At 30.7% G+C, this 24,512-nt stretch overlaps 2 protein-coding genes across 3 annotated transcripts; one reads left to right on the forward strand and one right to left on the reverse strand.

The window, feature by feature from the left end:
- The first annotated feature begins 195 nt into the window (after positions 1 to 195).
- Positions 196 to 20,744, forward strand: LOC113394223 (ubiquitin-conjugating enzyme E2 W). Of its 2 annotated transcripts, none has more exons than XM_026631456.2 (6): positions 196 to 262; positions 531 to 622; positions 6,822 to 6,924; positions 15,336 to 15,491; positions 16,312 to 16,387; positions 18,407 to 20,744. In XM_026631456.2, exons 1-6 carry the CDS (start codon positions 239 to 241, stop codon positions 18,418 to 18,420), a joined length of 465 nt encoding a protein of 154 aa, XP_026487241.1. In that variant the 5' UTR covers positions 196 to 238; the 3' UTR covers positions 18,421 to 20,744. The 2 variants fall into 2 exon arrangements, with proteins under 2 accessions (XP_026487241.1, XP_026487242.1); XM_026631457.2 differs by lacking the exon at positions 196 to 262 and adding an exon at positions 359 to 381.
- Positions 20,745 to 22,122: 1,378 nt separating this feature from the next.
- LOC113394221 (putative inositol monophosphatase 3) lies at positions 22,123 to 24,412 on the reverse strand. The gene is made up of 3 exons (XM_026631454.2): positions 23,829 to 24,412; positions 23,152 to 23,300; positions 22,123 to 23,045 (listed from the first exon to the last, which is right to left on the reverse strand). Exons 1-3 carry the CDS (start codon positions 24,328 to 24,330, stop codon positions 22,671 to 22,673), a joined length of 1,026 nt encoding a protein of 341 aa, XP_026487239.2. The 5' UTR covers positions 24,331 to 24,412; the 3' UTR covers positions 22,123 to 22,670.
- Between the last annotated feature and the right edge of the window lie 100 nt (positions 24,413 to 24,512).

A 24,512-nucleotide genomic window follows, 5' to 3' on the forward strand; every position in this document is an offset into this window, starting at 1 on the left:
GTTTATAAAAAGCAAGAATTAATGTATCTATTAAAAGTAGTCCGAGAAAATTAAAAAACACATGGGACATATAATTTTTACGTTTCGTTAGAGTTACATTTTTATAGAAAGTATTTTTTTATTGTTTACTATTGTATGTACTCAAAAATTGCAAATTAATTGCAAACGTCATTTTCATAAATTGTTAATATTTAATTTAATGTGTTACCTGGCAACATTAGTCGTCTAAATTTGTACAATGGCGGCTATGTCCCCGTCGGAGGTTTGTAAAGTTAATTAAAAAATACTACGATGAATTTTGTATTTCTAAAATATTTTGCATTTCAAATATGTGTAGCATTTTATTGCGAATTGTCTTTAAGTGACATTTACAACACCTAAGTAATGTAAAAAAATATACGTAACTGTTGTGACAGTTTTCTTCGTAGATTTCTTGTCAGGATTTCTATTGTTGTGTTGTTGAAATAAATGTTTATTTTTAAAAAGTTTGTAATCTCAGCATTAGGTAAGTTTTTTATTTATTGTTGCAGCGACGTTTGCAAAAAGAACTCATGTCGTTAATGAAAGAACCTCCACCGGGTGTTACTGTGGACGGAGACCAGGCCAGCCAAAATCTGACATTGTAAGTGACCCATTTTATTACCGTTGGTCCGTTATTCCAGAAATATCCTTTAGTAGAAGGAGTATTCAAGTTGTCTAGACAATTAATATGCTACTAACACCCCCCAACGGATATCTGGATACCTGGGTAAATAAATACGATTACCGCCTTAAAAAACAGCAACCTGGATTGACTGTTCTTTTTTTAAAAAAAGGCAAAGATCATTTTTTAATAAATTTACTCCCAAGTAGTCTTATAGGAAATAATCGGAGTAATCTAATAGTAATCTTATTAAATACAATATCAATATGAAGTATATTCTAAGAAAGTTCCCTTAATATCATATGTCATTACGTTTGAGTGGTCATTATTAAATGATTAATTTTCATTGAAATATCATTAAAATTAATTAAATCTGGTCTTGATGACAAACATTTCTTTTATGAACCAGTGATAGCTTTTAATTTGGCTATCAATAAGTAAGCGTAATGCTTCTATATTGAATAAAGGAATTTGAGTTCGACATATCCTGAATAAAAAGGACATAAATTAATAAACATTTATTGCAATTACTTATCTACAGTATAAAACAAAAAATATATATAAAAATGAGGGTACATGATTTTTTTTTAATAAATTCTACGAGTGTTGTGTAAGTACTAAACTTTAAACAGCATTTTTTAACATTATCTCTGTTAAATTTTGTTCAAATAGGTCTACTATTATAATAGTTAAAAGAATCAATAGTCCTTTACAAACTGCATCATAAAAACCTTCAAATGTAATTACATTTGTCCAAAATGTATTGTTCTTTTAAAATATTTATATGTATCAATAATGAATAATAATTTAATAAGAAAAAGTCAATCACATTAATTATCCCACCAGAATCTTTATCGTGATAGACATTAGAAATAGAAAATAATAGAATTTAAATATATATTGCATGTTTATGCATGTATTAGTATTTAATAACTAAAATTTATAAAATATATATAATATTTTTATCTAAAACACTACAACACTATGTTCAGTATAAAAAATGCCTGAATTCAATAAACAAAATAATCAACCTAATAGGTATTATTAGAGCATACAAAATCATTACTATCCATTAAACTAGACATTTTAAAATAGCTACTGGCACTAGATTTTAAACAACTTCCCACAGTTGGCTGCACATTGGCAATCTATAAGTTCTACAGTGACAATGTGGTCATGTTAATCATATCGTTCAAATGATGTTCACCTGGTAGCAAAACATTGAATAAAATCATTATAATAAGAAAAAGATATATTTAATCTTATTTTCAAATTGTTTTTAATGATAAACTTAAGCACTTAAAGTTTCAGTTTAAAAAAAGGAATTCCATTGACAAACAAAGGAAAAAAGGTAATGAACATTAAAAAAAAATCGTTTAATATGTAAAAAATGTAATCGGCTATGACTGAAGTCTTTAACAATTATGTTTGTATTTAATTTGTTGTAAAAACTTGTGGCATCTGGTTTACACAATTATCTATATGAATAGATAAATAATTATGTGTTCTAAATGATTCATTAACACCCAAAACAAATCACTTAACCTAAAAAGATTATTTTGAATCATATTTCTGTAGTAGTCTGAAGCATCAAAATAGTGCAATGGCCTAAGGACCGTCTAGTATTGTAAAAAAGTTGCTCGATCAATCTGGGCCCCTTGGTTATTGTCTACACACTCAAGCTTAAATAGTAATAATTCATTAATTAAATTGCTGCAAGGTTTTTGTTTTTAATATTATTTCTCTAAATGGTTAAAGTTCGCATGGTAATAACTTTTGAGATTAGAGTTCTGGATGTTACTATTTGGGGTATACTTCAAAAATAGGAAAAATGTATTTCATTATTTTTCAAAATATGGGATTTTTTAAAGGTGTAATATGTGGTTTAAGAGTTTGTAGTAGAGTAAAGTTAGTTTTAATGTAATTATTTATATTTTTTTAAATGAAAATCGGTGTTTTGGATTTCTGCTTCAAACTAAAAATTGTGGTTAACATTTTTTGTACATTTCTAACTGTAAACATACTTCTTGATGGATTTGTATATTCTATTATCATCTATAGAGAACTGCTAATAGAGTCGGTAAGGTAGTATGTATAAACTTATTTCGTTAACATGTAATTTGTTATAAATATATACTAATATTAGAAAAAAGTAATGTTTATTTGTATATAGGGGGTAATCTCCGGAACTAATAATCCAATTCTATATTTTTTTACTGTTTAGAATGGCATTTAATTTATTTGTGATTAATAAACTCCATCCGAGCGAAGCCTGACTTGTTTCATGTATTTAATAAAACTATTTCTTGAAAATAGAGTAAGGAAATAGCTCAAACAGTCCGAAGCCTATTATATTCAAACTTTGTGTCTAAACAAAATAGACCCCTACAATCATTGAGATATGATTAAATGGGACTTGTGGAGTCATTGTTTTCCCTTTTTTTATTTAATGTGTTCTCGCGCAATCTTTCTATTTAGTTTGTGTAGCGGGATCGTTATGGCTTTAAATAATTAAGCTAAAAAGTATTTATAATAATACTTCTTTTTTTAAACATTTTACCATTAACTATATGGTAGGAATTTATGTGCAAGCTCACCTGGGTCATCTGCTCACCATATAATGTACCACCGAAGAGTAATGCTTAATATTGATATGCTCGGGATTTAAGTGTGAGTGAGCTAGTGTAACTACAGGCACAAGGAACATAACATCTTAGTTCCCAAGGTTAGTGGTGCATATGTTTTATGAGGAATGGTAAATATCTCTTTCAGTACTAATGTTTATGGCCAGTCTTGACCACTTACCATCATTTGGCTCTTTTGCAAGTCAGCTTACTTATATGATGTAAAAAAAATCAATTATATTTCATTAATGTTATAAAAACGAAATTCCCTAATCTTCCTAACTAGGCTTTAATTTCTGGCCTCAGATTTATAGAAAGAAGTCTTTATTCTATATTTATCGGCAGTTTCAGTTTCGACCAAAAATTGGTTAACCACAATCGGATATGTCCGAAACGGATCCACTCGCTTTTATCGCTTACTGAGCTTAACTTCAGTATACTGTCGTTAATTCGTTCCAATAATGTAGTTATTTCCTAATATATTGAATTATTTTCGTTATTCATTTGATTAAAAATAATCTATTACCAGCTTAAGGAAAAACATAATGTAATATCCACTTTTATCATAATATCTATCCACTTTTTGTCTATAGTCACAAATCGTGACAAATGAAATTCCCACTCAGCCTTTAGAATGGCTCTTTAAAATATTAACTCGCCTTTTCTATTGTTCCTCGCTGTCAGTTTCAACGGGCAGTAAGCTTTTTCATAAACAGTTCCGTCTGACCTTATATCTGACGATCATGCTTATATTTTCTAAGACATTTTGATACTTTTGCATCTCGTCTAAATATTTGAAGGTCATACTTATGTTTTCCAGGACATTTTTATACTTTTGCACCTCGTCTAAAGATCTGACGGTCATTCTTAAATTTTCAGTGAAGGATGTCGATGGAAATTGACGATATTCATCTTTAGTTCTTGAAAGTCTTTCCTGACGCTTTTAATCTTTAGCAAAATAAATAATATACTAATTTCATTCGTTTTCTGTTGATAAATAAATAAATAAAAAATATTAACATTTTACTGTACTTTTGGAAATCAAAGTATTTGAATCACAAAAATGAATGAAGGTAAAATGTGGTAGTTATGGGTGTATAGTAATTATCGTGGGAAAAACCCTGCGAAATCTAAAGTTCAGGTCGGATAACTATTTATAATTAGACATGCATATCCATTTTGTTTGTCAGAATAATAAGGACTGTAAACATGATTTCCCCAAATTCTTTCTTAAATATATTATAGCTTTGATAATTAATCCGGCAATCATTGTACACAAGATGGAGCATATGAAGATCTCTTGGCAAATTTTATTTTATAATATACAGAGGTTTCCACTACAGATATAGTATATTATGTATGAATATTATCAGATTAAAATTAATTTCATGTACGGTCTGTTTACATTAGTTGTGTTATGAAGATTAGAAGATTTAAAATAGTTCAATGTTTACTACGGACGCTGTATACGAATCAACTGTTTGTGCAAGCTAATATTGGCGCAATATAAATAACAAGTTATATTTGGATACTTCGCTCGTGGACGTAAAAATAAGGACGTTTTCCCGCCTAATCGTAGGAGTAGGATTTAAATGGTTGCCTTTTATATACATATGTGTGGCTTGGGATTTGCCAGAATAAAAACATCAATGTTGCTTGTATTTAAGTATTTATGTTTTTTTTTTAATAAAATGCTGTAAGAAATAATATAAAATATGGCACAATCATGTCTTTATGCTATGTCAACATGCCGTTTTCTACTGATGGTGAAATACTTCTCATTTTCAAGCAAGTAAAGATCTATTCCAGTGCAACTCGGACCCGCAAAACTGTACATCTGAATGTATTGTTTTAAAATCCAATGTTAATAATTTTCAATGTAAAAAATATTCGAGAATTGTCGTGGCATACCCGTTTAGAACGAGGTTATTTTCGCTATATGTTATGTATTACATAACTGTCACAATAAAATAAATTAAGAATGTTTATGAATTAAAACAATACCTACTAAAAAATAAGTTAAATGATTTTATATAAATCCGTATATAATCGAATGAGAGGGAAATGTCGTCTGATCGATATCTTACGTGGCGATTTCTGCCAGTTCATCCGACTGTAACCCAAGAAAAAGCATATCGATCCAAAAAAAAAAATGTATTCGGCTAATTGAGTTTCTCGGTGTTTATTGACGAAAACGACATTAAAATCCGTTGCGTAATTTAAAAGACCTATGAGCGGAAAATTGATTTCAGTAACATCATTTTGGACTACGCTTACATGAGACGCATAATTAGTGTACGACAACGGTGTGCGTGTATCACTAATCACGCACACTACTATGCATATGATGCTTCACTTGTGTGCGTAATTGAACGCCTTTAATGAAGCGTCCGTCTTTATTTTTCTATTGGTCTGAGATCGCCTATGACAAGTAATATTATTAGAACTGTGCTTCAGCATACATTTTATATTAGTCCATTGAAATGTTACAATTTTAGAGTCAAACTGAACATTTTCTAGAGGACGCAATTTTATTTGTGGGACATGTAGGGGGTGTCAATACAACCTTAACGCCAAGTTTGTGTGGTTGCCGCCCTTGTCCCCCGCCCGCCATCTTGAAAAAAGGGGTGGAAACATATTTTTAACTATATCTCCGAAAATATTAATTGTACGGAAAATTTGTGAAGACATAATTTGTAGCAAATCGTTGTGGCTACAATTATGTTTATATGACTTTTTACCATAAACTTAAAATTTAAAAAGTTATAAGCATAAAAGTTAGAAAATTTGCTCAAAAATTTTCTTTTTTGTTAATTTTATTATTATAGTATTGAGCCCCCGCCCCCTACATGTCACACAAATAAAATTGCGTCCTCTAGAAAATGTTCAGTCAATGTAACATTTCAATTGACTATATGCTGTTATTGAGATCGTATTTTTTTGGCCCTTGATAACGTATTTATATTTCGATACTCCGTTATAAGCTGTGTATTATCTCGTATCGTAATATGTACCTAAGGATTTTGATGATAAAAGGTATTTATTAAAGTATCTACATATGTATATGTAGGGGTTATTGGTTGATTTATTGGGCCTAAAGTCATTTAACGCGTAATGATATATTTTGTATATACATATATATAACAATAATATTTATGTTATATACATATATGTATATATCTTCTGTTATGTTTTATGTATTGTATTGTTGGCTTAGTAGATTTTTCAGTTAGGCGTTTAAAAAACGATCTCCGTATAAATTTGTATATATTTTGTATCCTTAATTTTGACATCTAGCAACATTTATTTTTTGTCTTTTTGTCGCCTTGGTTATTTTTTAAGTAATGGCTTTAATGTTATACTGAGGTGAATTCAAAATTTGTTGTATATATTATTTTTGTTCGCGTTTCAATGTTTATGTGAGAAGAAGTCGAGCGTTATAAATAATCGAGGTTTTGGTGGTAAAATTTTGCGTCTTGACGTAAGAGTTGTAACATGTGCCCTGAGTCGCAGACTTTACTTTTTTTTCTAACGACGTTTTTCTTTTGTTTCAGATGGACAGTTCACATGGAAGGAGTGCCCGGCACGTTGTATGAGGGTGAAAAATTCGTACTTCAGTTCAAATTCACAAATAAATATCCATTTGATTCTCCAGAGGTAATATTGAAATTTCTTATCTTCGTACATTCATCACACGTATCTTAATTCAGCGCCGGCGTGATCGTATCTCAACGTTTTAACGTTCGATCCATTAATCTAATAAGCGATAGGTATTAGTCCATTAACGGCACTTTCACACCGACGCTTTCGCTCGCCTTATTTAAACTGATAAAGACAAGTATATACAAAACGTGTAAGGAAGAAAGAGACGACCTTTCGCTACCGCTAATAAAAACATATAAAATTTCTTCAAATATCAGAACCTATATGTTAATATTTGAACGTCGAAAATTATCGTAATTATCAATATTTGTTATACATGAAGGGCATATCATTTTGTATCGAAGGTTACCAGATATTAGGATTTCAACGGTCGTATACAGCAAAATATATACGTGTTCAGACTGTCTGACTTTTATATCTCTCTCTCTCTCTCTCTCTCAGCCGAAGGATGTCTTTTATCAGTACATAATAATGCAGTGCTCTTACACTTCACTTTGTATCTCACTCGTGAAATGTTCACAAGTGGTGTTAAGCCATTTTGTTACTTGCATCCTATAAATAATATAATATTTATCGTCAATATCGCATAAAACATTCGGACGGTTTTTTTCATACATAATACAAACCTAAGCATTACGCTGTCGAATGCAGTATATGCAGCAAGAGTGAGGAATATCAATAATTAAACACTCGTGGCACTATTATTCATTCCTGACTCTTAAACTGCAGATTTCCTGATAAATAAGCCATTGAAAAGTTCGTGGTTTCAAAAATAATACGTCCCTTTTTCGAGCTAAATGTCCAGCCTCGATCAATGCTGATCCTGGTTTTCATTAACTTACTAATTTATTTATAGAGAACATCCAACAAACGTTACAATAGTAATAATTATATATAAAACACTTGAATAAATTAAGTTTGATTGCATTTCTAATTATACAACATTACGCCATAGTCAGAAGAACAATAGTTTAGTCAGAGTTAAGGTTTTAAGGTATTTATATTTTAAGGTCTGGCAACCCTAACGTGAGCAAAAAATCTTTCGATTACAACTTGCAAGCAAAAGCCAACAAATAAAAAAATGTTCGTGAACCAACAAATAAATTTATGCCAACAATTATTAATCTGTAATTTGTAAATGTATAATGTTAATTTAATGTTACGACAAAACAAACACGGTTAATTTTAATTCGGTCAAATCTTATTCGGTTAAGGTCCGTTTTACTCAACAATACTACCTATTATTAGGTGCTATAGCGAAACGTGTTTAGTTATATTGATGGTAATGTTGCGTTGTACTCAGTTAATCAGAATAAATTTCTTGAAAACCGTTTGTAGTGTGTTCCACGTTTCATACTTGGAAGGCACATTGCCCATCCCGATCGAATTTAGATATAAAACGTGGCTTTGTATCAAGAGATTACCATGACTAATACATTAATATAAACCTGAATCATGTATTAAAACGAACTGAAATAAACAGATTGACCTCTATCAATGCAAAGCGTTTACGAAAGTATCGACTTTTGAAATACTTATATACACATCTGAAATGAATATAAAGGAGCTGACTTAATTTTAAAATAGATCGATGCCTTCCCGCCCTATCCACCCTAAGTTAGCTTCATGATTAATAAATCGTATCTATCATATCAAATGATGCAAATAGTGACTTGAATCACACAATACTGAATAGCTTTTTAAACTTTCTGAAATATTTATTTTTACCTCAAGATCAGCACCCTTCGAGAGACCGCTAGGGCCTTAGGATAATGGATGCCATTCATCCAGTTTACTTAGGCTGATCCTTATTCACAAGATATTAGTGACATAAATTGAACCAAGTCGGAAGTCAAAAAATGAATTTGATTGATCATTACAAAAATATATAAAGCTAAATAGCTAATGTATGTAAAATACACTTATTCAATTCGATAAAGATTCTTCGCTCCTTCTATAAATGCTGGACTCGACAGGGTCCATAACGAAAATACGTCCACGTTCAATTAATATTATCGGTGTGCATTAGTTTTACTGAGTGACGCTCGAGCTTGCAAGTTGTAATAGTGTGCGTGGGAAAATGCAACGACAACAAAAAAATACAAATTGTTTTGTATTTATAAGGAGTAATTGTTCTATGTTTTTTATTTAAAAAAATTACTGAACGAATGACTTTTTTGTTTGAATACATCCATCCCGACATATATTGACACCATACATTTTGGAATGCAATCAATAATTTAAATTTGAAATCAAAATTCTAATTGTTAACCTATTATGTATATAAAAGTTTTATTGTAATGTACGTTCTCGTCCAAAAGACACGTCACGAAAGAGATTCGCTCAGCAGTGTATTTTTTTCATTGAAAATCACAAACAGAATATCTAGTTTTTTCTATTATATTATTGCGTATACATTAGACCCGTTTATATTGTAATAACATTTATAATATTTAACTTACTTAATTATACTCTGGATGGTCATTGGTGGATGGCACCCGATGGCGCAATAGGCGACCAATGAGCACTCATTATTTAGTTAGACTAGTTAAACTTTGATCAACTTTTCAGAAACTGGGCGACTGTCGACGCTCTATAAACTGTACCTATTTGGCTCGAAATATTTTTATTTCTTAATTACATTATTTTCAAGGGCGGTGAATTGAATAAGGGAACATTAATAAAAAAAAAAAAAAAAATAGCCTTTAAAAAAAATCGTAAATGTTATAAAAATATAATGAACATTAGTGTATTGTTATCTTATAAAATACGTATAATTAAGGTCGAACCTTGGATTTTTTAAATCAATTAAGATAACATACACACAATTACAATGGTAGAATATTATATCAACGGCAAGATTTATTCGGACGTCCCTGATTAACTTGTGCCGGTCTAATCCACTTTGGACAAAAACGAAACTGTCTCAGTAAATCTTTATTTTTATGCTCCTGTTCTGATTATATTCGTATTAACGTACAGTGTACTATATGTAATTTATGTTAATACATAAAATCTATACATCTATACTAATATATATTATAAATGTGAAAGTAACCCTGTCTGTCTGTCGCTCTTTCACTGCCAAACCAATGAACCGAATTTGGTATGAAGCAAACTTGCAACTCCAAGGAAGTACATAGACCACCAAACCCTGAAACGTGAGCGAAGACGCAGGTGACAGCTAGTATATACATATGACACTAACCTTCGTAATAGACTCTAAATGTACTCTTGAACAAAGACTCAATTTGATGCAGTTTTGGAGAATATTTCTTCTTATTTAGTCGTAGTTATTTTGTCGTCTCGTGATTAGCGTAAAAAAGTAGTCCAAGTCTTTCCTTGGGCTTCAAGCGTGCTTTAAATCAAACTTCATTCCATTCGGTTAAGTAGTTTGGCCGTGAAAGCGTAACAGACAGACTGAGTTACTTTCGCATTTATAATATTAGTATAAATATGAGTTCATATAAAGTCACAGTGTTTACAACGCAACCTGAATTAAAAAAATGTCCGTGTAAGTTAAACGCACACATGTTGTGTGACGTAATCCGATTATAACAATGAAATTAGATGATGACCGCCTATCCTAACAAATAAATACACGTGTAATGTTTATACGTCAACAATTGTACATGTATAGCCTATTCCAATGGATGAGGGAAAAAAGATAAACAAACCTTAGGTTCACGTATTGCATGCGATTTGCTAATAACTCAGCTATATTGTGCACTACTAAGATATAATGATTAATATATCTTTATTTATAATACAACACTATTGCTCTTAACTACTTATTTCCACTTTAATTTTACTACCAAAATTCCGATAACAGTTTCGTCGACGTTCAAAACGCCCTTTTTTTTCGCAAATCCAAAGTGAATATCATAGATTAATCAAGCTCTCGGCCAATGTTATCGCGTCAATTTGGTGTCAAATGTTGTTTATTTGGCTTTTCTCCTTTTATGGTTGGAATAGAGTATATGCATGTTTACTTTTTTTTAAATCAATCCCTTTAATTATATAAAGAGGTACTTGTTTTGTAATAAATGTAAGCATTATGATTGGTGATCTACGTAAAATTTATTAAAAAAAAAAAAGTGACGGTTGTGTTGTTTGATTGTTGTATGAAGATGAAATAATGTTGCGGAGTTTTTTCTTTGACATTTAGTAATTATTTAAAAAAAAAAAAATCTTACTCAATGCTCTTCGAAAGACTTTTAAATAGTCAAATAACAAGATTGAATTAAATATAAACGAATATAAATTACATATTGCGAATGACCGTAATTATAATTTGTTTTTTTTACACTTAAACATATATTAATTGCATACTTACAAATGTATCCCTACAAAGTATTTGTAATAGTGTTACATATTCCTTCTGAGTAGTTACAATACGGTCAGTATTTACTTTAAATAAATTAGAGCTCTATTTTTATACTCCATTAACAGTAAGATTGTATTGTATTGTGTCTTCCTTATTGATTGCGTTGTTACATCTGGCATTCAAAGCGTGCTTCATTATGTTGTCAATTCTTGATTACAGACTTCTAACGTCAGAGAAATGTCGCTAGTATACACAGACCAATGAATGCATGAGAAATGGCATGTACGACCTAAATAATATTATAGCGTGTATTATATTTTTATTTGTCAGGTTTATATTACTTTATATTATAATGTGAAAATGGCGGAATTATGATTATAGAATATTATTTAAATACAATCTAAATTGAATTGAATTCATTATAATTTTAGATTTAATTAAAAATGTCGCGATCATTATTATTAATTGCTAAATTAATACTATGTACATGGAAATTTCATGGTTCCCATAGAACACGAAATCTTGTGAAATTAAATTTCATAAGAAACGTTGAATAATGGTATATGTAGTCTATCTATTATCCGTAAATTATTGCTCTGAAAGAGACCAGTAACACAGTCCACACTAGACTACAGTTTTTTTTTTTTTTTTTACTTAACGATTATAACATCCTTTGGATTATTTGCTTGGCGCCTTTATATTTTTTAAATAATTTAATTTGTGGGGCTGTCTTTCTAAAACTGATCAGGAATAAAATTGCCCTAGTTGCCATTTCTAAGTTATAAATTATTCTGTGTTGAAAATGACTAACAAACTTAATTAAGTAGTAAGGTATCGTTATAACCTTCATTGTTCTATCACATTTCAGTGCATTTGTATAAATCATAATTAAAAAGAAAACGTAAACATGAAAATGTACTTTTAAGTAATAGTAGTACAGTATAGTACAGCCTGTAAATTTCCCACTGCTGGGCTAAGGCCTCCTCTCCCTTTGAGGAGAAGGCTTGGAGCATATTCCACCACGCTGCTCCAATGCTGGTTGGTGGATACACATGTGACTGAATTTCGTTGAAATTAGACACATGCAGTTTTCCTCACGATGTTTTCCTTCACCACCGAGCATGAGATGAGTTATAAAGCCGTTCTGGCGTGATCTATTTACAAACGTTCGTCCATCCAAATTTTCAAAGATACAATTTTAAACTAGATATCACAACACTTTACAAAGTAGTTCTCAGTTTAACGAAAGATATTGTGGAAATAAATAATAAATAAACAGCACACAATCAATAGCGTTCACCCAGGAAACCCCGTGACAACAAACATATGTATACACGTAACCACATACACGTAGTAGGTAATTTAGATCACGACAAAGAGCAAAGAACGACAATGGTTTAACTTGTGAAATAATTGCTCTTAAATTGTTTTTTTTTTTTTTTTTAATAATTCGTTAAATCTTTTTGGCACCATGATCTTTGGAACTGTGCCCAAATTTGCAAGAAGTATCTGAGCGTATATTTTATACCTTGTAATAATTCTTCAATGATTGCAATCGTCAACAATTGGTGTGACATTACAATTAGCAGTTGTATGTGAATTGATTTCATGGCTTCGATGAATATACGATATATGAAATAAGTATGTTGTTAAATTATTATTTATTGCGAACGTGTTGGCGCCCGAGGCTTTAAACGCGTTTACTGGGTTCGGTCGTCAGGTTTTCGTCGATGAAACGAGATGACGCTGCGATCGGAAAGTAAATAAAATTATCAATTTATCCGGATCAACTCGGACGGTTAGTTTCATGTATATGAATGAAGTTCCGCTTATTCAAAACTCCGTCCGTTGTGTTTATTATCTGATCATGGATGTACAATGTCAGATTTACAACTTCTGATGTATACAGAGTTGTTCTAATTTATAACAATGTAGTTAATTACAACAGCAGATACATTATACTAAACTATTTGTTGCCTGCTCGCATTTTAGGGTTTTACACGGTAAATTAATACAATTAGTGACGTGAAAATTGTTACAATATTTAAAAAAAAGAAACATTTTAATGTGCCAATACTAGGCTAAGACGTCCACTATATTTGAAAGTTTGAATCCTATTGTAGCAAGCCATTCGCAATTTTTACTATACCGCTGAACATAAGATGAATTGCCAATCTTCTTCAGATCTATACTAATATTATAAATGTAAAAGTAACTCTTTCTGTCTGTCACTCTTTCACGGCCAAACCAATGAACCGAATTTGACGAAATTTGGTATGATGCAAACTTGCCTAACACATGACAAGCACCCCTAAACCGCGAGCGAAACCGCGGGCGACAACTAGTGTGTAATATTTAAAAAAGGAACATTTTAATATGCCGTTACTACGCTAAGGCCTTATCTACATTTGAAGTTTGAATCTTATACTACGCCATTCGCAATGTCTTCCTTTACAGCTGATAATAAGATGATGCATAAACACTGCTTGTCCGGGTTTGATACCGCAAAAATATCAAAAGATTTGGATTCTCGGTCACGACTTTATTTATTATTAAAATGTTTCACCTTTAAACTCGACTAGACTAATAAGCAATGATTTCTTCGCTCGATAGTTTTTATATTGTAACACTGATAAATGTACGATAAGAATCTTAATTTTACTCCATCAATTCAAGGCTCAGATCGTTGAGTGAACGAGCGAATGGGACTAAACGTACTTCGTACACCGCTTATGGTGTATTCACACCGCGGTTACTTTTTGTGGGGCAACATAATGCAACGCAGTAACATTTATTCTTCCACTTCTATTTGTTAAATGTTGACCCTCGCATCTATAGTACCAATTTCATTTGATGGTAGATCTTTGTGTAAGCCAATCTGGGTAGGTACGACTACCACACATGACCACTCCACCATCAAAAGGCAATACTGACTATAGTTTTGTTCTGGATTGAAGGGTGAGTGAGCTAGTGTAACTTCAGGTACAAGGGACATAACTTCTCAGTCCTTAAGTTGGCGACGCATTTGTAAGGAACGATTTATATTGGGTACAGGTCCTATCCATATGGTCGGTGTGACCACATACCATCAGGTCGCCCGTTTTCCAAACCGCTTACCTATTATAGAACAAAATAAAACAAAGAGTGACTTAATCTACAAGCTAAATGTGGTCACAAAATTTTAGTTTTTAATTTGACAGTCAATAAGTATGCTCCTATTTTGAATAGTGAGGATTTGATTTGCTGCAGGCAACGTACGATAACCTTAAATTACGCATAGATTACATGGCAGTTGAAGAAATTATTGTTGCGACGGTTATTATCAATGGTTACAAGTTGACTGTTTTCAAAAGTTAGGCAACGTTACTTAACACGTCTAAATATTCTAACAACGAATAACAATTTGATATCGGATGTTGCCTACTTGGAAACGCAGCATCACAAACTAACTGCGGCGTGGATGCAACTTAATCAATCAAATACATTAGAAGAGATACGAAAAGTAGACTGGTATTCGTTTGGCGCAGTGCCCTTCAATTCACTTAATGGGTTCGATTTCAACTTAGTTCAAATAAAAAAATATAGATCAGATATTTACAAATATCTCGTTTGCGTTCTAATCGAACAATTTACTAACAGGTGTAAATTTTGTCTTAAAGTAAACTCTCTCTCCCTCTCTTCCCCCCCCCCCCTTCATCTTTCTCTCGTTTTTGTTGTGGTTTTAATTCACGCGGAATTTTAATAACAAATAGTTGTCTGTAAGCAAACATTATTTTTTTCACATATGTGCAATTGAACAATGACAAATGTCAAAATTTAAAGGCACAGATTTAACCAAATAGCCTTAAACATTCACGAAACGGTGCAAAATAGAAATAAACACACATACATTAAAACATAACAAAGACTATGTATACTATGTATAAATAATGTACAATTTCCGACGACTTTTCGTAATACAACATATTCTTTTGTAAGTTGTTTCTGGCTGACTGTATCGATGAAATTAAAAATGTTATAAAATAAATAACGTATATATTTATACAGCATCATCATCACGATTTTAATTGGTCACCAGGTAACATTCATTGGTAACAACATCCCGGTCCATCCGCATGTGTATTCAAACGGCCACATCTGCCTCTCGATACTTACGGACGACTGGTCTCCGGCGCTCTCCGTGCAATCCGTCTGCCTATCTATAGTATCCATGCTTAGTAGCTGTAAAGAGAAGGTTAGTACAAACATTGGATATTGTTTTTTTATTCTTTCATTGTTAATAAAAACAGAAACACACAAGTGTTTACACGGCCGGATTTAGAGATACGGCGCATTCCACAATAGTGATTTCTAAAGAAAACATTCCAATTTCGTCGTGTTTTAATTTAATATGGTATACATATATATCTAGATGTAGTCAATGTAAGTATAAATCTTGTATTTTACTAAGTCAAATATGTTTTAAATAATTGAATTTATTCAGAATATAATAGGGCAGCAAACGCTCCTAGCGTTTTAGCCCCAAAGCGTTCACTTCTAAATCCATTACGCCCTCAGTGGTGTAAAAGTTTAACTCATTAGCTTCAACGCTATCATCGTATAGGACGAAAAAATGTGATTTAAAAAAAAAAATGTTGTACATGCAAGTAACGTTGCCTGGTTGTGTCGTCATATGTATTTTATATGACCAGAGTATCTTGATAGAGTCTGTTCCAATGGCAGTAGGAGTAAAGACAACAAACCTTAGATTTACATATTCCATGCGATTTGCTAATAGTTCCTGTGATATTAAAAACGGCAATGTTTGACGTATCGGTTAAGACTAGATTATTTAAAATCCCGAACAATGATATCGTGTTAATTCAATGTCAATATTGTTTGTTTGTCTTTACTCCTCCTCCCATTAGAATATATATAAGATAAAGTAAATTATATACATTTAATTTATATATTTTGCAACAATTTCTAACTTTTCGAACCGAATGTATATATTGAATTGTATAAGTTATTTTTTGAATATGTTGTCATCGAATGATGTCTCCCATTCCTTCCAGAAACGGCCACCGGATAATTCTTTTTACGTGAAAACATGCAACAAAAATCCTAAGAAAACGAAATGGTGGTATCACGGTATGTAATTTTTTTATTTTCTATGTGTTTTGTGTATTCATATTTATGTATTTCATATCGATAACTTCATCTAACCTAACCTTTTGCTAAGTGTTATTCTAAGAGTTCAGGCAAAAAAATGTAGTACGCATTTAAGGATATTAGAGTATTTTAAATATAATATGACGAAAATTATTTACAGTCATAGATAGTTAACACGTCATATATATATGTAATAAAAAGTAGTAGACTGCAACTCATTATTAAAACATTATTATCAATAAAGCAATTTTCATTTTCATATAACTACTTGATGGTAGGACTTGCCCGTTGTCTTCGCTAGCCCTCCTGGCTAGGTGCCACCCACTCATCAGATATTCTACCGCCAACCAGCAGTACTCTGTACTGTTGGAGTAAGTGAGTCAATGTAACATCTGTCAAGTTCATGTAAGAAATGGTTAAATTTCTTACTGCGCCATGGGCATGCGCTGTATGGGCAGTGGTGACCACGTACCATCGGGTGGTCCATTTGCCCGTCCACCTAGCTTTCTCGTAAAAAAATACTTTATTTATTTTTCATTATTGACCATCAACAATTGTATCGTACAAAAGCCAGACATGGTTAATATGTGTAGACATTACGGATCGCTGTACGAAAGCCGAAATATATATGTCGATGTAAAGTTCCCTGACCCGCCATATCTTATCAAAACGGTAAAGATATACAGATATTTTATTGTATGGTTAAGATAAAACATCTAAAAACCTTGTGTGTTATATTAAATCTTATTATTCAAGAAGTAGTTCGATGTATGTTCGCTGATTCAATGCGGGATGGCGGATATATGTATGTATGTGTCTGATTATCATCCGCCACAATACACATGCAGGTTACCTCACGATGTTTTACTTCACTGATGAGCACGAGATGAATTATAAGTATAAATTTGACCATGTTGTGCAAAAAAATGCAACCCACATAGGTACTGATAAAAGTAATTATGTAATATCTCTTAGAGATAGAATCTCTTATCTCTTTGTAGGTTGGGACAGATCAGTACAACACTATCCGATTAAGCATTTGAAGAAGGCTTTAGTTTAGTTCTAACTTAACATATATAGCTTATATTCCATCATTCTAACTTGAACTGCAGTGTTTATAAATTTCTAATGAAACTTAACCCGTAACCTTTACTAAAGGTCAAGTTAAAAATGTACGACTCAACATAGCCTTAGTTATTAAACAGTATCGCAACATAAAGAAACCTAGGATAAAATTGAAGTATCTGTAATTTAAACATAAATGCCTTTTTAAAAAAAAAATTCAAGCTACTAAAACCATTTTTTTTTTTTGCCTGTGATTATCTTTTATACGGTTCAAAATTACAAATGTAAATAATAGGTTCCTTACGGAGTATTTCAAGGTATCGTTAAGTGTTTACTTCATCAAAAACGATTGAGTCCCTCAAAATTTACATCAGTAAAGATTACATATTCGTTTACCTGTAATTTAGAGATATGAATAGCAAATTATAATCACATTAAACTATCTTCCAATTTCCCTTGGGATTTAAAAATAATTGTTTTAATTTTTTTTTAAATAAAGCCGTGGGTATGAATTGCCCGAATTTCCATATTACAAACATTGACCAGGCGAACTTCTTCACAAACTTTCACCTCTAATTTCAACCTTCGGGGTGATGAGTTCTCTGGCTGTATTTTACTTATAAACATAAGCCATATATATAGTCGTTATTTTTAAAGTTAGAAATATCTTATTAAGATATTTCTAACTTTAAAAATAACGACTTCCATACATGATTTGCTCTCACCATCTTAGGTGATGAATTATCAAAAAAGCTTTGACACTTAGCACTTTAAGTTATCCTGCGTAGTTGGCAAGTCTCTTGAGATTCGCCACCGTGACCGAAATCATAATCACGATCTTCAAAATCTACATTCGATACCGATGGTATCTTTAAATAAACTTGAAAAATGACCAATTCAAAAGGCCTATATGAATGTTTTTTGTTCTTTCAGATGACTCAGTTTAACACCGCATCGCGGCTATATCGAGCACGGACGATAAATCCTAATAATGTGATAAGTGTTATATCGATACAGTATGATAACATATGTATATACGAGTGAGTGCCGCGGCTTAGACAATGGTGCGAAATTGAATCAGCTGTGTGATGTTTATTGTGCTAGTGTGCTGCCCTCTATCGATTTATTATCTGTGTTTATATCATCTGTGCAAGGTTCTGTCATAGACAAAACGTTTATTTCATCGTTTCACGTTAAACACTTGTATTGGTACGACGTTAGAAATCTGGGAAGTTGAAGGTAAATATATCTGTCCTTTTCCTTCATCTGTTTCCTGTTTCAATGTGTACGAGTAGGACATGTATATGTTTATTGCAAAACAATTAGTTATAAAATGTCATTCAATAGACTGCAAGGTTTTTACCATAGGTTCGAAAAACTAAATGTTAGCTTTTAAAGACTTACTGTTAAGAGTCATTCATACCATGTTTAAATTAAAAAAATACATTATTTAAATATTTGATGTATAATACTGTTAGTCACTGATATTTCTTATCTGTATATTTTCAATTGGCCAAAACGTACATACCTAATAAGACTAGAGAGAGGATACTAAGATGATATTTAAGAACCCATTCCAATTCCGAATTAAATGAAAATATTGAATGAGATAAAATTACCTTAAAGTCGGTAAAAATGTCTCACGGTTAAAAGCGAGTCTTGTTTGAATCTTATCCGGTATTAAAATCGGTGCAACGAATACACTACTGAGTTACCAAAGAACAATGGGTGTAATAAATTATAAAATAAACAAGTATTAAATATTCATTCATAGATCAAACAATTCAAATGATTCTGAATATAACTTTTTCTATCGTCAACATTTCGAGGTATTGTATATTAGTGGCCAATTTAACACAAACCATAAACAATCCTAAAACATTTACACACTGGACTTTTTTTTATATTATCACTCAAAATCAAATTGATTGATTATATATTGATTAATCTGTATTGTAAAAGACAAAAATGTTATATAATATTGAGATAAAATAAATTGACTATATAATTTCGGTATTAAATAAAAACTATTATAAAATATTTATGCTATATTATAATTATCGATTTCGCTAAATAGCGGAGCCAAGCCTCGTAGTTATAAAGTAGATTGATGGAATAACAAATTATTGAAGCATGTGAATAAATTATTAGCCCGAATACTATTCTTGTTTTATTATTTTGATAATCAAAGCCCTTTTTACACTGACATGAAAAGCGTATTTTTTGTAATACATGCGTTTTGAGTGACCTGACCATATAGGATTTTTTGCATCTATGGAATTGTTTATGATCAATTTTGTACACGTTTGGGGGTTTCATTTATTTGTTGGCTGTTGGAACATTTTAAGACTTCAAGACATTGGGGCATGTTTTGAAAGCGAAGCTATCCCACAAAAATCGGGAAGTATGGTCACGTTAGTCATAAATATATAGCAAATATGACGCGTAAAGATACCAGTATAATAAGAGGCTAAGGTTTTGTTTCGAGATTTAGAATGTAAATCCTATGATAAGGCAGTATTTATTCCTACAATGTTGCTCGCACGCAAATAACATTTGAAAATATAAAATGAAATCTGGTCTATTCATGTCTGAAGTTTATTTTTAGGCGGCAAATTAAGTTATTACTCTGTACATTGTCAAAACTTATTTTAAATTTGAATACAATGTACCTAGTTTTTATCATTGTTTCCATAAATTGATTATAATTTTATTTTTGTATTCTAGATTTTTCCTAACGGTTTTTTTTTTTTAATTTTAAATGTACTGCAATAATTATTATTTATTATAAACTAATAATTGTAAAGACATGTTCACACTGATGTTCTAAAATAGATAAAATTAAATTGAAAAGAATGTTTTATTGAATAATTAAATTTTTCATGCAATAAATTAAAAAAAAAAATTATTCACGTAACATAAGCGTAAGCATGTCTGATGTAATCCAGAAATGCGATATCATTAAATTTAAATTAATTTATTTCATTATTTCTTTTCTGAACCAAATCTTATCCTTCTTGAACAGTTGTAATAACATGTATTATATTATCTATAATATAAAATGCTATATTTTTAAAATGTATAACAAAAATTGTCAATGCCTGTTCTGAGATAATTTTTTAAATAATTTTAATGTCTGTAGTTATTCAATTTCGTATTAAATTTCATATGTATGTGATATAATAATAAACACTGCAATAATCTGGGAAGGTGTGTCAATTAATCAATAAATGTAATAATGCTTACGAAAATTATATGAAATGCAAATATACTTATGCTTTTGAATCACCTAAGTAAATTATTTTATTTAAAAAAAAAAAGACGTATGTTATCAACCAATTTTTTTTTTTTTTGGAATGGCAATTATTAGCTTTACGGTACATTGTTAAAGATTTAAAAAATAATTTGAAATTCTAAAAAGAAACAAAACATTTATAATTCATGAATATAGTCATAATAAGAATGGCAGTACCATAATATATTTACATTAACAGGTTAAAAACAAAACTTAAATTTTGCAGTCAGTCTTATTCATACAAAACCACAAATTTCTTCAACTTTTATTTTCATTGGTAATATTGTTTTAGCTTCCTGATGGTAGAATTTGCTTTTTATAACAATAATTTAATAAGTTGAATTTTATTCCTGATTCTTACAATAATTGAAGAGGTTAAGTATATATCAATCGAGATGACAAATATTAAATATCAGATATATGAAACTGTATTGAGAAGTTATGAATTGAACCCTTGACAGTGGCAGTACTCTTTACCGCGTTTAAATAAATTGATTCAAGTTTATTACAAATTGCAATAAGGATTGAATGATTATATTTGATACCTGCATATGTTACAAGCTATGAATAATATTCATCTATGGCTAAGAGCATGTAAGCTTCAAAAGTTTAATCAATCAGTGACTTCAAATGCAGTAAAAGCTCTAAAAATTATGACGTGGTAACTGATAACTTTAGATATATTGACAGAACCTAGAAAGTTGTAAAGAAAGAACTAATATTAATAACTTAATTATTTAAAATCCATATGCAATAAATTATTAAATTTTATTTACAACCCATAATTTATAATATTATATTTAAAATTATATAAATTCACTATACAAAAGTGTCTCCAAAGTGATCGAATTATTTACAATTTAACATATTATAACATTAAAACTAATTATGTACATTTAAGAAACATTAACACAATCTACAGTTTCAATATTAAATATTGTCACACATATAAATGACTATTCTTTGAAAGAAATAATTCTTTATAAAATAATACATTATAAATATAATAATGGTATAGAAACCAGCGAAATATTTGAAAATTTCACTAATTTGATAGATGCCTACTTAATTGTTTTTTTTTTTAAATAAACCTATTATATCTTTAAAAAATATTCAAAATACATTAAACCACAAAAATAAATTAACTACAGGAATTATATATGTTAAAATATTTTTTTATGAGTTACAACAGATAATTAATAATTATATTACGTTATACAGTAGAACCTCGATTATCCGAACCCTTAATAATCTGAACGTTGACGCGTTGCAGCCGTCGTCAATTAAAAATTGACGATTTAAAAATAATATTAAAATAGCATTTTCCTTTTTTTAGTTATCTAATATTACAACGTTAAATATTTTAATATGTATGTCAAATTTTAATAGACTACAGATTTTATGTGAAAAGGTGTTGTTTTTGTTTGATCTTGTACCAAGTACCTACATTCCGATTATCCGAACTAGGCTCGGTCCCAAATAGTTCGGATAATCGAGGTTCTACTGTACAGCCAAAATTGCACAAAACATAAAAGATTTAATGTTATAAATAAAAAAAGACGAAAAATAATTTTAGTTCTTAGAACACAAACAAAGATTTAAAAAAAAAAACAGATCTGATTTAAAATACAGGGTTTTGAATAGCTGACATGTGTATTGTGTTGTCCAAAAATAGTCAACAGCCTTAGATGAACATTAACCTATAATTATTAAATAAAGCTGCTGTTTATTAAAATATTTTTTTTTTGTCAAATAAATAAATATTCATTTTATCTGAAAAGCAATAAAAATGCTACTTTAAAAATATAAATGAAAACCAGTTACATCCATTACAAATCTTACACAGTATCTGCTATGCAATATGCTAAATTCGATTATTTATTCTAATAACTAATTAACCATTTACGTTTGACCAGTCAAAGATTTCGGTAACTTACTCAAGTAATAATCATGATCATATCTCGTTACTAAGATACCATCAGTTACTTTAACACCACTGTCAGGAGAGTAGTCAATCTCTGCACCTTTGATTGTGGTCATTTTACCATCAACAGCCTTAATTATGGCATTACCCGCACATAAATCCCACTTTTTGATAGCAGTTGCATGGAGATAAACATCAAAGTTACCATTTACGACTCCCATCACTTTGTCACCTGCTCCTGCAGCTTGTGTTACAACTGTTTTAAGTCCAAACGATTCTTTGGCAATATTAGCAACTGTACCTGGATGAGACCTAGATATTACAACCCTGGGTTTTTCTTTATTTTCGTCTTTCTGAAAATGAATTTTTTAACAATATATGGAACCATGGAGAGTAGGAAGTATATTGCAAAGATACATTTGTAAAAAATAATAATAGCTTTTATAACTTATAACTTACATGTTGTATGTTTGGAATGTTGCTGGATGTCTTCTTAGTATACCAACCCCAGTATGTGCGTGTTGGGAAAGGGTAATGTATGACACCTACAATCGGTACACCATTGATTGCCACACATACCATTGTTGTAACATATTGATATAAACCCTCTGTAAAGTATAACATTCATTATGATCTTTTAAAAAAAAACACCTCATAAATAACAATCATATTATAGAAAGACCTTTATAATTTTATTATAATTATTGATATAATATTAATACATATAAGGTAAGTCAGTGTGGGAAAAATAGTAGTCAGCAAAAAATCCCTCATTTTCAAAATAGCCATTTTGATAACAATGTATTTCTTTATTTAAGATAGAGGATTGGATAGAAGATACTGGAAGTTGTTAGCTCTTAAAAACTTGGTTTATACTTAGTTACAATAAACATATTTATTTGTTGATGTTGTTGTTTATGGTCTATTTAGACCTCATGTGTTGGTAAGTGTTACTAGATCGCACCAAGTTAATAAAAATATTATATGGAATTTTATCCATTCTAATTGTTTATTCTTATCATTTGTCACCAAACTGGTACAGATCTCAAGCTTGTTTATATTGCTTATACAAAAAATAAAAGAAAAGATTTTGTCCATCAATAGAATAGAATAACAATACTTTTAGAATTTGTTACCTGTATATTCTTGTGTCGCGTCCAGAGGATCAATCCAAACCGTAACATCCTTAACGTATACATGTTCGTCATTCATGTAATCTATTGTTCTGTGATCTGTGGGAGTTGCTTCGATATCAATTACATCTTGATTTTGACAACTCGAATCGTCTTTAGAGTGCTCCTCGGATATTACGTTTAACTTTGGAAATGTGTTTTTAAGACCATAGTACATAGCACAATGCGATGCGTAATCAGCATCGGTAACCGGGTCGTTTGCTCCCTCCAACGTCTTGCCTTTACTTTTTATATTCAATTCATGGTTTTTACCCTCAATAACTTTCTTTCCACCTCGCTCGGCGGCATGTATAGCCGCTTTTAAAAGTGATTTTATATTTATTAAGTCGTTTTTGTCAGTAGGATAACCAGCACCTCCAGAACGCCAATAAATTATAAGGAATAATATAAAAACTAATGTGAAACATGCGAATTTGTTAACTCTTAATGTGCCACCGAAATTCATTGTAGATTTATTGTAGCTTGCAATTTTTTAAACCTTTTTAGGCGGTTATAACAATATTCTCATTTCAAATAAGATTTGCTGAATTTTAAGTCACTCGACAAGTCGACCAAAACTGTCATTCGTTACCTATATAAAAATGACAAATATCACTTGACATTTGACATTAACAATGGTCTGCCAGC

Source organism: Vanessa tameamea, chromosome 16, assembly GCF_037043105.1.
Source record: "Vanessa tameamea isolate UH-Manoa-2023 chromosome 16, ilVanTame1 primary haplotype, whole genome shotgun sequence".
NCBI lineage: Eukaryota > Metazoa > Arthropoda > Insecta > Lepidoptera > Nymphalidae > Vanessa > Vanessa tameamea.